The sequence below is a fragment of the Strix uralensis genome, chromosome 21, assembly GCF_047716275.1.
Source record: "Strix uralensis isolate ZFMK-TIS-50842 chromosome 21, bStrUra1, whole genome shotgun sequence".
In the NCBI taxonomy this organism is placed as follows: Eukaryota; Metazoa; Chordata; class Aves; order Strigiformes; family Strigidae; genus Strix; species Strix uralensis.
This window is the reverse complement of record NC_133992.1, coordinates 7,320,269-7,336,090: the sequence shown is the minus strand read 5'-3', so window position 1 is coordinate 7,336,090 and position 15,822 is coordinate 7,320,269. Positions and strand designations below refer to the sequence as shown.

General features: G+C 42.6%; 1 protein-coding gene across 1 annotated transcript in view; it reads right to left on the bottom strand.

Moving 5' to 3' along the window:
* Window positions 1-1,006: 1,006 nt before the first annotated feature.
* Window positions 1,007-15,822, bottom strand: part of GPR107 (G protein-coupled receptor 107) — a 40,710-nt gene continuing 25,894 nt past the window's right edge. Inside the window, exons 15-18 of the mRNA XM_074891553.1 lie at window positions 15,520-15,569; window positions 14,699-14,782; window positions 13,762-13,886; window positions 1,007-6,747 (exon numbers count right to left, since the gene is read on the bottom strand). Coding sequence (XP_074747654.1) covers window positions 6,651-6,747; window positions 13,762-13,886; window positions 14,699-14,782; window positions 15,520-15,569 — 356 coding nt within the window. The 3' untranslated portion in view covers window positions 1,007-6,650. The remainder of the gene's footprint in view (window positions 6,748-13,761; window positions 13,887-14,698; window positions 14,783-15,519; window positions 15,570-15,822) is intronic.

Here is a 15,822-nt window from a genome sequence, read left to right as displayed (position 1 = left end):
CCGGTCAAGGACGTGCCCCTTTGAGATCATGTGGCCAGATCCACAAAGGATATTACTTAAAATACAGGTTTCCACCCTCAAATTGTATCTGGTCATGATGGTTCAAAGCACCAGCTCCTTGTCCTCCCTCACACAGCAAGCTGACACCAAGGACTGCGGAAGGAGGCAGCCACCACGCTGGCTAGGAGCAACAAGCCCTGGCTGTGCCTGCTTTCCTGCCCGAGACTGCAAGGCCAGAAGACCCAGGGCTACGAGAAATGCTTCACAGAATCACAGAATTAACTAGGTTGGAAAGGACCTTGAAGATCATCTAGTCCAAGCATCAACCTAACACTGCCAGTTCCCATCTACACCATATCTCTCAGCGCTATGTCGACCCTACTCTTAAACACCTCCAGGGATGGGGACTCCATCACCTCCCTGGGCAGCCCATTCCACTGCCTAATAACCCGTTCTGTAAAGAAATACTTCCTGACATCTAGTCTAAACCTTCCCTGGCGCAACTTGAGGCCATTCCCTCTTGTCCTATCGCTTGTTACTTGGTTAAAGAGGCTCATCCCCAGCTCTCTGCACCCTCCTTTCAGGGAGTTGTAGAGGGCGATGAGGTCTCCCCTCGGCCTCCTCTTCTCCAGACTAAACAACCCCAGTTCCCTCAGCCGCTCCTCGTACGACATGTGCTCCAGACCCTTCACTTCCAGTCACTGGAGACTTGGTCCACAAACTACCACAGAAATTCAGCTTACAAAACTGAACAAGGAGCTGGGCACGTACAAGCACAGCTGCAGTACGGGGAAGGCAAGGCACCTCAGTGAACCCCAACGTGGGCCACCGACAGGAAAGCTTTTCCCCTAGAAAAGTTTTTCCACACAAGGTTTTTGTGATTTGGCCCAGTATCCACGATGTAGATGTTAACAGCTGCAAATAGAAGTCAGGCATGGGAAACGCAGACTTAGGAAGCAGCTTGGTTGCTAGCAGTTCCGAAGCAGAAAATGAGATGCATTAAAACTTCTTTCTGGTCAATCTTTATTTTACACATTTGCGTGACAGCAGGAAAACCAAGTTACACAGACCATCCTGATTTGTATGTACCTTGCTTCTCTTCAAATACTTTTGTTGTTCTTTTAATAAAGTTTAAAAAAATACTGAAAAAATCTATTTGTACATCTGAACATGAACTGAGGAATAGGATATTTACAGGCCACCAAAACCCCTTGAACTGGACCTTGCTGTACCCAGGCAAGTCTTTGAGTTCTTTTGGAGGCCAGTTACTAAACGAATTCGAAGCGACATTGTACAAGGTGCCCTAAAGCTGCTTAATGACACAAGAGGATCTAGAATTAATTATTAATAGTTACTAAAGGGAAAGGGAAGCTATTTAGACCCATACTCTGTTTTGATAGAACAGGTACCAGCCCAGTGCTCCAGTATCCTAGCTACAAGCCGAAGTGCTTCTGATAATGTGGAGGTTGGGCTCTACTTTATTACACAGAGAGCAGAACACTGAGTGAAATCCCACAGGGAAATATTTATTAAGAATTGTCCTTTCTACAGGATTGCTGCAGTCAAAACATAAATGGGTTCTTGAGCCAGTCAACCTACAAGGAGTGACTCTTTTCTCAGCCACTTTCTTCCAGTAGCGGCACTTTACACTTAAGTATCTCAGTATTTTTTCTTAAATCCCACTCCAGCCACTTGCAAGTACATACCTCGTGCAGTTCTTACAGGATCATTGCTACATCCAAGTGAGAAACAAGGGGAAAAATACACAGCTTCCCAATATTGCTAAGTGAAGTGATTAATAAGCTGAGAACCGCATCATACCCAGCGGCTACAAGAAAATTAATCCAATTTAGAACAATGTTTTCCAGCAAATCAACCCCAGGGAACATAAGGAAACATTGGTCAAGTGCCTCTGGGCAGTACCACCTCAGTTTTCATGAAACATTCAGGTTACTGAAGTTACACACAAGGTCACTGGTTTTAGACAGTGTAAGTCCCATTTCAAATATCACTGTACCTTCCATCTACTGCAGACCACAGCTCCATGCTCTTTTTACACAGGTGAAAAATGGGGAAATGTTTTGTGATTGAATCAGAGGTCATAACACAGAATCAATAAAACACATTTGCTTTAAAGAAACAGTAGCCTGTTAGCAATCATGACAGGTCAAACTGAAGGAGACAAACCAGGCAGACTGAAGGAGGAATGATTTCCTTCCCTTCAATAGCTGCTCTACCATCCAGTTTTCTGGGTTTTTTTTTTTTGTTTGTTCGGGTTTGGTTTTTTTTTTTAATAGCTAAACAACTTCAGTTCTCAGAGCTCAACTGAACATACAAATATCCAATATTTGCTTCAAATGCAGCCGGGTAATTTTCAGACAGACAACAAAAAAACCCCCCGTCCTTGTCAATGTGATTGTCACTGGCCAGACTGCATTTCTCTTAGAGAAGAGGTGCGTACTGTAAGGAAAAAAAAGACTTAACACGCTAAAAATCTTCCATTGGACTTTCACCAAGTGTGCTCACTGGAGTGGTTAGGACATGCCCTTTCATGGCCAGAAGGAATGTTACAGTGCTTAAGGATACATGGTGGATGCACGCTCATGCTAGAGAGAGTCCACTTAGCTTAGAAAAATACTTCTTCCACATTACTAGCTCCAAGACAAAATACTGCAATGCAGCAAATTTTTACAACATGCTCCCAGGGTATGCCAGCATGGAAATCCAGGAACAGGGCACTCAGCTGGAGAGAAACACTGAACAATGCACTGCACAGATCATGACATGCTGAGCTAGATGACAACATGAAAGAGCATCTTAATAGGACAGCATGTGGCTTCTTCAAGTCGAACTGCTACATTCTGAGCAAGCAGCAGCAACGTTCCAGATGACCCCATTATGTCTTGCTTTCTTTTAGTATGTGTCTTGATGAGCCATCAAGGAAAACATTTCCAAGCCTGAAGAATGCAAGAGTCTGGCAGTTGCATTGCAAGGTTTCCTCTGGAAGACAGCTTGCTGAACAGTTACAGCTGGAAGGAGTGCACTGGTGGCATTTGCATGTCATCATCAACAGGGATTTATTGGGGCATAACCTGCATTACAACTGAAGACTGAACCAACCTCATTTTTGTCTGCAGAGGGTGCCGAGTACTCCGCTGCAGCAACAAATGTGAATGCATTCAAAACTGTTCATTCTGAATTGCACCAGACCTGCTTTTTCAGGACTCCTGTCCTTACACCGTGGTGTACTCGCAGGGTGATTGCTTTAGTTGCTCACTTCAGTAAAAGGCAGAGACAGGAGCGTAAGGCTGTATACCAAAACGACCTGTAAGCCACAAACAGCTCTTCTGCTTTCCCTCCCTGTGAAAGACAGAGCTTCCTCCCAGCCAGCCAGCCGTCAGCATGTGAAAGGCAAGCACTGCGATTATCCTGCCTGGTGAGCTCTAAGCTGCTGCATTTCACTAGCAACAGTCACGCACTTGCCAGTCCTGCAGATGTGGGCTCCCCTGGAAGGCAGGGGAGGGGGTAGCCCTCCCTTTGATGCCTTTCGTGCTGCGAGGGGAGCACAACTGCAGCCACCTCCCCATCCTCCAACACCCCAGCCACCATCCAATCCATCACACAACCCCACAGGACAAATTTTTTGACCTGTTCCAAGAACTCCACCAGAGAAAGGGGAAATTCACTTTGTAAATGGCTGCAGTAAGAGCCTTCTATCACTCTGCTTTTTGACTTCTACATTCACGTTTTCTTTACTAATGCTTCAGTCTGACTAGTCACTGATGTCCTGGGGTTTAGCACCCTGCATTAAGTGCCAGCTGAAGTTGGTTGTATAGCTGACTGCTGAAGCTCAGGTCTGAACTCGGAAAAAGCCTTTCTAAAAACACTTTCAGAGTACTGTTGTGCCTTTTCATGCCAAGACAAAATCACCCGTTTTTTGGACTTTGACTAGTAAGCCTGGGACTTGGCAGATAAACCCACACTATACGCAACTTCAGCGCAAAAGTGCATATAAAAAAAGAAACCTGAGACTAAGGTGAAAGCGCTTGCCAAATCGGCAGCTCCACTGACGCTGAGGTATGGATCAGGCAGCTGTCTGGAGCCCGCTCAGCACATGCTGGATCCCAGCACAGCCCCTCATGTTTTTGGGTGAAATGCCACACCCAGCAGAATTCCACATCTCATTCGCAAAAGGTATTAACAGGTTCTAAAATAGCATCATGTCCGGATTAACACTGTTCTTGCACTTGTGTTCCTGACAGCAAACCCTCATCCCTTACATACTTCAGCACCGACAGACTTCAAGGCTCCAGTGAGTGACTACTCTGAACAAAGTAAAAGCCTGTTTGAGTAGCCCTTTGGATACAGACAGTGACACTTCCACAGGGACAGAGTAACTGTGCAGAGTGAGAGGATGAATTTTGAGTACTGTATGTAAGTGTATGAGCAGCTGGGACTGCCTATGTTTGTTTATAGTCCAATTTCCCACACCTCAGCTACTTCGTATGCAGATTTAAGATACAGAAGGTCTAAAAGATCCAGAAGGTCTAAAAAGATCCTTAAGATACAGAAGGTCTAAGAGGCTCATGGATCACCCAACAGCCTTTCTAGTTGTGTAGGCTCTGTTTCCACTAAAATTGCATCACTGCAAGACAACGACAGCAGAAGTCAAACTATCACTGCTGTGATTACTATGTAGTTAAAGCTGAGGAGGGAAACACAGAATAGGACTCTGTACCCAGAGAAGAGGGCAATTCTCATGCTTTAGCAGAAGAGAAACCAGCTGCAGGTATCAAAGCAGGTGGATTCATTTCTACCATTTTCAAGATGCATAGAACCAACACCTGGGAAAAGAAGTGGCAACCAGAGAAAACAATGCTGCTCTTCAAACTGCAAGTCTTGGTACAGACTGCTCATTTAATTAGGAGTTTTACAATCCCTGTTCAAGACTGAGGAAAAAGTGGTTCCAGGTTCCAAAGAAAATCCCCCTTCTAAACGTAAAGGATAAAAAAACCTAGTGGCTAGTAGTTTTCTCATCAGCTGTGCACCCAGAGATGTAGTCCCTTCAGTCAAAAAGTAATTCCTAAATGAGTTTGTAGAAAGATGCTGGCACATCCAAAGCTCTGCGATGATGCCTGTCCCTGTCACCCTGACAGAAGCACTTTGCTCAACAGCACCATATGTCAGTGTCTCTACATGAATATTAAGGCTTCAATGGGTCAGTGAGTTATACTCAATTTATTTTTCTTAAAGCTTATCCTCATTACATCAGTGAACCACTTCTGTCCTCCCCCAAATTAACAATCATTTGCTACGCCTTACTACTACAACTATGGGCACCAGCTCGCCTTACTAACAAGAGTACTACAGATAAAACGCACATGGCATTTGTAACATGTCTCTAAAGACTCCACTGCAAGTTTGCAGCTAACAGTCAAGACTTCCCATGTTCCCCTGCACTGAGGTTCCAGTAATCGTCATCGTTCCTGACAAAAACCATTTAGGACTGGGAGCTGCAGTTGTCTGGTTTTGGTGGCAATACCATTTTGAGCAGTTCAGCTCATCTCAAGCAGCAGTTACCATTGATCCGACATAGCCAGAGAGGTACAAGTAGCCATCCAGAGAGACTAAGGAACTCAGGATAATGGTGAACCACAGATTTGTGCTGCATTACATCTGCTAGACAGATTTCCCCTGGAGATTCTGGTACTGTTTATACTGTGCCAGAAAGGAGTCTCTTTTGAAATACCTTGAAAATATTTGATAAAGCAGATCAGAGTGCTCTGGGTCACAGCATGACATTAAATGTTTAAGATAGCATGGCAGACCCCTAAAAAGCAAGCGTCAGTCTTACACCTCTTGTGTACTTCTTGCCAGGTGGGTGTGAATCAAGAGCAACTCCATGAACAGTGGAGAATTTACATTAATGCTTATTGCACTACGGGCTAGTGCTTTTGATGGAGAACACTCACTTGCTTCCTGTATAGCAATATATCTGAAAACCTGACATGTTCAAGTGGATACCTGCATGGATAAGACAAGAAGATACTCATCAGCTTTCCCACTGATGTGAGTAGTGGCAGAAGTCATCTGATGCAGTACCCCATTTAGTCTCTCAAATAACTGCAGTTGCTTCTATTCATCTGTTTTGCAATGTTTTGTCCAAGCCAAAAGAAAAGTTTATAAAAAGAAAAAAACCAATACTTACATCTCTTATCTTCTTTTCCCACCTTCTGACACGCTTTGTAATTCCCAGCATACATGTTACATAGCAAGTGTGTGTATATATATACGCATTATATAAAATATATACTTTACATACACACTAAAGGTCTCTCTTCACCTTAGCATTATACATTCTGAAGAACGCAACTGCAAACAATTCTGAATACCTAACCGATCCAGAAAGGGGAAAAAAGAATAAGCTACCCAAAATCCCTAGGAAAGCTTCACACTCCTTGCAGGTACCAAGAGATCCCATTTTCTTATGATCAGAGGAATAGTTATATTTCTGCACTGCTTTTGCTCCCCCTAGGCACACCCCACTCTGCAGTTTCAGTGTTGGGAAGTGCTAGTTGCTCCCTTTCCACTGAGAGTAATATTAATAAATTAAAAAAGTTTCTCGGAAAGTGCTGCCTTAGTCCAGTCCATCATGCCGTGCTTTCCCACTCGCCCTGGGGCTCTGCTGAACCATTCACCACTTTCTTGACCTTCTTCATGCCCTCCATTACTCCAGAAGTCGTCACCCTGGAAGAGAAGGGAGAAACATCAGAGAACAGAACTGGAACTGTAACATCCATTTCCCCAACAGCCCACGTTTGTCTTCCTGTGCATATCAAACAACATTTCTCAAGGGTCTCTTTACCAAGACCTAGCAGTCTTGATGTTCAGTCTCTCCTGTTGCTACCATTTTGCAGGCCAGGTATCATCTCGGACCCAACACTGATGGGCGTTGGGAGCAAGGCCACTGTCCTTGAGAGCCTCAAGGCCCTCCTCATCTATCATTAAACTAAGCCAGCAAATAATACTTGCTCGTACTTGAAAGAAGGTAACAGAGGTGGTTAAACAGTTAAACCAGGTGTTTATTTGCTAAAGTTTGAGCAGCTTGCTTAAAAAACATTTTGCTATACAGCTGAATACTCTTAATTCTGTGCATTAAAGACTTTCTTCTGCACTTGCAATGCTCTTAATAGGCACAACGTATTATACAAATGCACAGAGTGGACAGTGCCCTAAATGAACCTTATCAGCTTAATGCACACCAACTCCTGTTAATATCAAAATTACTCTATGAACAGCAACAAAACCGAAGAGAGGTCATCCTTTTTATACCATCCAAGTCTGGATTTGTCACAGCAATCTCACCATTGAACTGCAAAGCCTCATAATACCGTTCAAACATCAGGCAGACTGTACTGTTTGTCCAGCCAGAACAGCACCACTCCTCTCACAACTACCTTCGCTATCCAACAAGCTCTTCAGCCCAGCAGCTTTCTCTCACTATACAAACCAGGCTATTCACATGCACAAGACATTTGCTTTATTCTTTTGCACAACACGATTCTCATTCAATGCAGGTATTTTTTCCCCACAACTGTGCTACAAAGGTTATTTTGGATGCTGAAAGTACGAGTGCCATAGCTCAATGCATTCACAAGGGATGCCTGGAAGCATACATAAACCTGTCCTGTTCAAAGGTGCCACTTCAGCCTTTGTATGCTTTCACCTCCTGTTTACCATAGATGAATTCTTTATTTGATCAGACTAGCCAACAACATTTTCACAGTATCACTCAAGAGAAGTAATCTTCAGATACATTCTTCTGATGATGCCCTTAGTTCCACATTAGATATCAGCTTCTGTTCATGTACTGTAAAAATAATTTACTCAAACTGGTGTGTTCAGTGACTCTCTAGCAGTGGCAGTACTGGGATGGTCGGTGGTTCAGCCACTTTAGAGTGGGCCTAGATGAGCTTCTGTTTAAGGGAATAGGGAAAAGATCAGAAGAGTACAGATCAAATAGCAACTTTATTCCCTATTTAAATAAAAAAAGAAGGGAGAAAAGTAAGCAGGATGCTTAAAGGAGAAAGATGGAATTAGTAAACAGTAAACATTTGCCTGGAAGAGATCACATCAAGCTTATCAGCACAGAGAACATGTAGATCTCCTAAGCTCTCCCTGTTGACAAAGGTTTTCCCACAGTCACATATGACAAAATCTGGGGAAACATGAGCTAGGCAAAACCAAAGTAGATGCATAACTAATTGGAAAAGCATGCACTGAGATGTACTTAATGGTTTCCTGTCAAAAATGACAGAATATTGAGTGTGGTTCCAGAGAGGTCTGTTCTGGCCTCACTTCTATTCAGTATTTTCAGTAATTACCTGAGTAATGGAACAGAGAATTTGCTCATTAAATCTGCAGAAGACACTAAGAGCTACATATTTGAGAACAGAACTAGAATGCAGAAAGATTCTGGCAAATTGAAGTAATGGTCTGAAAAATATGGGACAATGCAGCAAGACAGCTACAAAGTTTACTTTTCAGAAATAATAAAGTTTGCAATTACAGAATAAGGAGTATCAATTCTTCAGGGAGGAGCTGGACAACAGACTACAAACCAAAAATGAGCAACTAACATAGCAATGCAACAGCAGACTTACTGGGATATATAAATAGGTGTTTTACACATACATGACACCCAAGTGGTCCTAACACTTGACTCACAGCTAGTAAGATCCCACCTGGCGCACAGCCCAGATTTTAGCACTGCACTCTAACACAATTACAAACCCACTGCACACTAAGATGATGACAAAAGCGATGAGAAGTTACGGCTAAGAGGGAATGAGCCACTTCTCACATTCATGGAGGGACAGGACAAACAGCTATATACAGAAATTACAACTGGGTCACGTCACATCACATCATTTATTACCACAGAGGCCATTTATTGTCTCCCCCTTTGCAATGACAGCAAAGAACTAGGAGAGATTTTGGGGTGCCTTCCTCAATAGCAAAAGCTAAAGACCATCTGATGAGCACTGTCCTTGTCTTACAAGAAGTCTATGGCGTAGCTCTTGAGCCCTCATTTTCTCAGACTGTTTGCGTACAATGGGCAATTCCTTTCCCTCTCAAAATCAGTTCAGTCAACACGTTTTAGTGCCCAATAAAATAAGGGTATCAGCACTAAGACCAAGCACACTGCAATTCTCAATCTAGTCCTCTGAGCAGTCTCAGGACTTCAGCTCTGACCTGCAATACTACAAGTAAATGTTCCTCACCTAAGTTTGCTGAACTGCATTTCTAGCCCACAAACTAGCAGCAGTTAAAATGCAACAGATCCTTCTCACTAAACCGTCTCTCTCCAGAGAGAATTTTTGTGGCTGTCAGAGGGATGCCCGTCACAAATGAGGCACTAAGGGAGTTCCCTGAACACTTCACTGCACACTGGTACGTGCTGTGGAAATTTCACAGTTTTCATTTCCCCCCCCCCGCCCTGCATTGTATCCAAGGCATCAAGGAATGGCTAAACATTCAGAAGCATCTTCAGCCCTTCACAGTAGCAGATCTCAGCTGTCTTTTCTCCTGTTTTTTTTGTTTTATAGTCGAACAAGAAACACTGCAATAATGGCAGCAGCCAGCTTTTACAAGCTATTGCAAACCAGGGTGAAAACTGATCAGCCATTGAGCAAAAAGCTGATCTCTGCATGGGAAAGATGGGTTAGGTGAAGAAAATCACCTCTAATTGGAGAACATCATGAATCAGTCTGCCACGAAGCACAACCTGAGAGAAAGCAGAAAAAAGCAACCAACCAGAACTTCCAAGTCTCAGCATAGAATAGGTCGCTTCATGATACAGTGAGAAACTCCAGATCACTAGGTATAAGCAAAGGTAGGTCAGTGTTACCACAACAGTTCATTATGTTGAGGTTGTTTTGGGTGTTAAGGAAAAACAAAGTTAGTCTCCATACACTAAGATGGATTTACCAAATTGATAACAAAGCCATTAACGGCTTTTCCTGCAATTCCTCCTCCAGTGGAAATACCTTAACCCCACGTGCATCTATGAACATCATTCTCCACCAAGATCTGCAGAAGAGCCCTTTGGTACTTAACATCTAAAGCAAACTTACAGAGCTAATGAAATAACTTACTGCAAGAGTAAAATACACCAAAACAGCTTCTTTTCCACTTCTGCACCCCCACCCCGTCTACTGTACTGTTTATATTTTTGTGTTCATGCCCCAGAAATGGCATCAGGACTGGAAGCCTGACAACTCCTTCTGCCAAGTGTGGCTGCACCTTTTCAAACAGAGTACTTTAATCTAACGAACTGTCAGCGACAAGCCCACATACTGACAGAACGGGCTCAAGAGGCTGCCCAGCACGGAATACACAGAAAGCCACTTTGTTGATGATGAATGGCTATCGACCCTACTTGAAAAAGAACAGACTGGTCCTTAGTTCAGGTTTAGTCACACTCTCCTCTTCACCAGGACAACTTCTGTTGAGCCTGGTATAACTGAAGAGAAAGTCCTATAACATTTGTGGATGCTTTCTCCCAAGATAGAGGCATGCTAGTTGAAAAGACTTATTACAAGTTACCTTTGCTGTTCTTGATTTATATTTTATTGTTGAGTTACAAGAATTTACAAAGGGAGGATTTGTGCCTTATGTTGCTTTTATCAGACACCTAGTCTTTGGATTTTTCTTGAAGCTTTGCAGATTTCCACACTGTCCTTAGCGATATTTACATTTACTGCCACACTGAGCTTTGTATAGTTTGCACTGCATGAAAACATGCATAAGCTAGAGCACTGCACTTAAAATGTCCTATTTTCTGCTGGAAGACAATCAAGCCTGGAAAATAGGTTTGATGACCTCATGGCCCTCCCCTCCGCTGGCTCATAGAAATGTTGAGTCTGAAGAAACTGAATGCTTCTGCAGCAAATGTTTTAAAGAGCCTGATTTTAACAAAACCCCTTTGGGAGAAGGAAGTAACTGTAAAATCTGGCAATAAGACATGGCAGAATACTGTGAAGTTTGAAGTTTGCAGGCTTTTAACTTCTGCCATAGCCTCTGAAGACAAGTGGGTATTCATCACATGAAAGACAAAACACACTCATGCAGTGGTTAGTCAGGATGCTGTCAGGCACTTAGTCACTTGCTCAAATAAGCCTTGGTATTTTTCCCCCACAGAAACAACATTTAATATTTATAAAAGCAAAAATAGGACCAGCAAGACCAAGTCAACAAGAAATTTAATACACTTGCATTGCAGTGCTTCACCTGTCACAGAATATGTATACACCCTGCTTTTCAAATACGTGCAAACTTAACCTCCCTGATGCAGCTGGGGAAGGGAGAACAAGACACTTACAGACTATGCCCTGCCAAGTGCCCAAATGGAGTAAGTCTTCTGGTGAATCAGATGAGAAAAATTCAAGCAAGGCTAAGAGGAACAACCCACAAAGCACAACAATGGAAACTCCCAAGGCAAAGAGGAAAATGCCTTACTAGGAAAAGGCTCACAAGGAATTCCGATCCTCGAGTCGCTAGTAATGCGTGTTTCGCTATGGCGAGATGTAAATCACTGAATTAGTTCATTAAACTTTCTCCAGCTTATTTCTAGCAGATTCTCCTAAATTTAGCTGCTTCTCCAATTTATTAAAAACACTAAATATGAAAAGGTGCCATATTATTAGTCCTAAAAAAACCCAAGTAAAAATTCATTAAACATGTAATTAAAAGTTAAAATCCACTGACAGGCAAAAAGGAAAAAAGTTCATTTCTGTACACAAATCCTGCAATATCTTCCAGTTCAGACAGTGCCTTCCTAATGTGGATGTTCAGCTTCCGAACTGAAACCAGCTTCTTTCCTAAACGGTTTAAACACTTCTAAGCGATACTGATTTTAAGGTCACTACCCACTAGTTGGATTCCACTTACAACAATGACAGATTTTATGGACCCAAAGCAAAAATAGCTAAGCATTTGGAAAGAAGATCTTTGTTACAAGAGGTATTTCTGACAAATTAAACTCCTTGCATAACACTTCAAGCTGGATTTTATCTCAAGCCTCCTTGTAGAAATTCCCCATTAAGATCCATTTCTTTGAGATAACTGAGGGCAAACATATTCTGACCTTTTTTGCCCCCTCAATAAAAATTTAAGTGTTGATTTGTTTCACCCAAGATCAGGTAAAGGAGATTTGCCAAACTGGAAAAACTCTAAGGAGCAGGCTTCTGAGCCTGCACCTGAATTGCAATTATGCATGAAATGTGTAACTACTAAAGACATTAGGTTTGTTCTGCTCCTATTAAGGCAAGAGAGTCTGTGGCAATTAGAGCTGTATCCAACACTTCCAGAATGCTGAATTTCTTAGGGCAGTTTCTATTATAGATTCCAAAAATGCCACTCATTTTTGAAGTCCTCAGAAAATCACTGCAAAGGAAGTGACAGGGACTTAGGCTGAGCCCTTGTATTGGGTTTGTGTGGCAAGGTTTTGGTAGCAGAGGGGTTACAGGGGTGGCTTCTGTGAGAAGCTGCTAGAAGCTTCCCCTATGTGCAACAGAGCCAACCAGCCTGCTCCAAGAGCCGCCACTGGCCAAGGCTGAGCCCATCAGCAACAGTGGTAGCACCTATCTAAGAAGGGGAAAAAGTTGCTGCACAATGGCAATTGAAGCCGGAGAGAGGAGTGAGAATATGAGAGAGAAACAACCCTGCAGACAGCCAGGTCAGTGAAGGAGGGGAGGAGGTGCTCCAGGCGCTGGAGCAGAGATTCCCCTGCAGCCCGTGAAGATGACCATGGTGAGGCAGGTAGTCCCCTGCAGCCCAAGGAGGGTAACGGTGGAGCAGATACCCACCTGAAGCCCAGGGAGGAGTGAAGTTAAACCTAGGAAGAAGGGAATGGTGGGGGGAAGGCGTTTTTAAAATTTGGTTTTATTTCTCATTATGCTAACCTCAATTTGACTGGTAATAAATTAAAACAAATTCTTCCCCGTTGAGTCTGTCCTGCCCACGATGGTAATTGGTGAGTGATTTGCTCCCTGTCATTGTACCCAGGAGCCTTTTGTTTTCTCTCCCCTGTCCGGCTGAGGAAGGGGAGTGATAGAGCAGCTTTGGTGGGCATCTGCCATGCAGTCAGGGTCAGCCCCCCGCAGACCTACTCGATAATTTCTCCAGGCTAACTCAGGTCCTGCTGCCTTTGTGGTGCCTCATGGTTTAGCAACAAGGAATAAACCAGGGAAGAGTATTGGTAAAAATCCATCTCCTTAGCTCAGTGCTACTCAGGATAAATTTCTGCAAAGCTACAGGCTGGATAAGGTAGAAGGGACCTTAACACCATGCTCATTTACATTCTCTAGATTGGTAGTTCATTTTTGTTATTGGTTTAGTTGCTTGGGTTTTTTTTAAATATGAAGCATTAATGACAAACTGTAAAGTTTGTTGGTGTTCAGCAACATAGATTAAACACAAAAGCTTTTTCACTTGGTATTTTCATGGGTGTCTTCTTGCCCCATGAAAAGCTTTACCAGCTTATTCCACACTACTGCAACATGCAGCTCAGAGGCTCCTGTGAGTATCACAAATCTCTGTTAGTTTAACACACACCAAGTAGACACCTCATCTTGAAACGTGTGGGCAGATCCTAATCTTTCTCAAAAGAGGATTTAGAGAGATTAAAGTAAACTGTTTTTAAACATTACTTTTCTCAAATCAAGTGTAGAGGTAAAAAAGTGGGGGAGGTGTTCTTACACAGCTTCCATCTCCAAGTCATCCTCATCGTCTTGAGAAAGCTGTAGGTAAGGGTTGTCTGATGCTGGACGGAACTTGTACCCAGTGAGGACAAAGAACACAAGTGTGGCCATTTCATCCAGCAGCTGCAAGTGAAAACACAAAATTGGAAGTTCAGTCTTGTAAGGCTTCACATGGTCATGAAACATTTATCCTCATTCATAAGGTTCAAGGTTTAATGGCCAAGAAGCCTGTGCCATAGGAGAAATAACAAAGCAATTCCTGTTCTGTTATCATTAATCCCAGGCTAAAGGCTGTCAAGCCCTTTGTTCTTTCATCTCTCTCTGTCACTTTAAATACAGTTACAGTTCTAGCCATCACTCCAGTGATTTTAAATAACTATGGCAAGACTTGGCTTTTAAATGATGGGGGAAAAAAAAATCATCCATACATTGTTTGATATTTTCAACAGTTAATGTATTCCAAAGACTCCCTGCACAGTTACTTGGATTATATGTTAAGAAACCAAGTATTTAAAAGTCACTAGGCAAATAAAACCTGTAGATGGAAGAGCAAAAGCCTATTTCACTGGCTCCCTGGGGCCTCAATTACACAGGGCAAACCTGACTCGCTTTTTTCTCCTTTGTATGTTCTTGATTAATTTCCTTCAGACATTTTTAAATTGAAAGACTAAAAATCAATAATGCAATTACTTTCAGACATCTCATGTATAATCCAGCAGCCTTGCTGGACAAACATAAAACTAAAAATATATTCCTGCCACCTTAAGCAGATCAGTGATAAAAATCAGGAGGAGACAGGGTGCAGCACTGTGCTTCGAGATGTTCTACTACAACATGGGGAAAAACTTACGGAATTTTTTTTTGGTGCAGTCATATTTAAGGAAAAAGAAAAAAGTAATCAAGGAACAGATGTATTTTCCTTCCATGGCAAATACCTGGTACAGCCATTTCCACTGGAATGGAACAGCAATCTTTATGAGAATTGCAATGATCCGTGTGAAGTAAATGTAACACACAATCTGGGAAGGAAGAAGAGAAAGCACGATGAGAACAATAGCACAATCCTTATAGGACTCTTTCCAGAGAAATAGCTCAAGCAGTTCCCAGACAACTCATTATGTCAGACTAGCCTTATCTTGCTCCTCAATAAACATGGAAGATATAGGCTGAGGGCTCTACTGCTTGTTGAACATCCAAATGACTTGAGCTATTGCTAACATATTTAAGTTACAGAAGGAAATACTTTAAGTATTAGGATTTTGTAGAACTTGAACAATCACGACTGTAATTTATTAGTCTTACCACTTAAGAGTCTGAAATGAGGCTGTTGGAAATCATTAAGAAGCCTATGCTCTCTTGGGAGGTATGCTCATGGCTCCCACTGACTTAATCAGAAACTGCACACATGCATCTTAAGGCACCATTTGGTCCCAAGTTTAATTTTTAGCAAGTTTACAGTACGTTATTCAAGCCCATCAATTCAACTGGCAGCTCAAGCTGTCTCCAGAGAAAATCACTAAGTGTTACAAATAGCTGGAACCAATTTAAAGATAGACAGAAGGATTCAACCCCTAGGAAAAGAAAGGAAGTTGTTTTGAAGATTGTAATCCAACTGACCAAGATGCCAAAGCACAGCATTGCCACAGGAACATCTCCACCACATCTACCAGCTCTAGTAGCTTCCAACAAGTAATCCATCAAAAGGCTTGAATGGCTTCTAAGTGCTCTGTATGCGTGGGTACAGGGTTTTACTTACCATAACATAGTAATGTCTGAAAAGCTTCAGCTTTGCTAGGTTAATGGCAGCTATCAAGAGAACACAAAAGTCCATCAGAAAAGTGTTAAAATGAGACAGTTTCTTTTGATGCTTGTCTGCAAGGGGCAAGTAGTCAAGAACTAGGGTAATCCCAGACTAGAAGGGTTTGTCCCACCGCCCAGTGGGCACTCTGAGGAGTGCCAGTCTGGTTTGCTGTGCACTGGACAACTCCTAGGCTGGGGTGAACGCTCTCTAAAGGCAACTCAGAGATCCGTTTTACACTAAATTTTGTATGCGCACCCT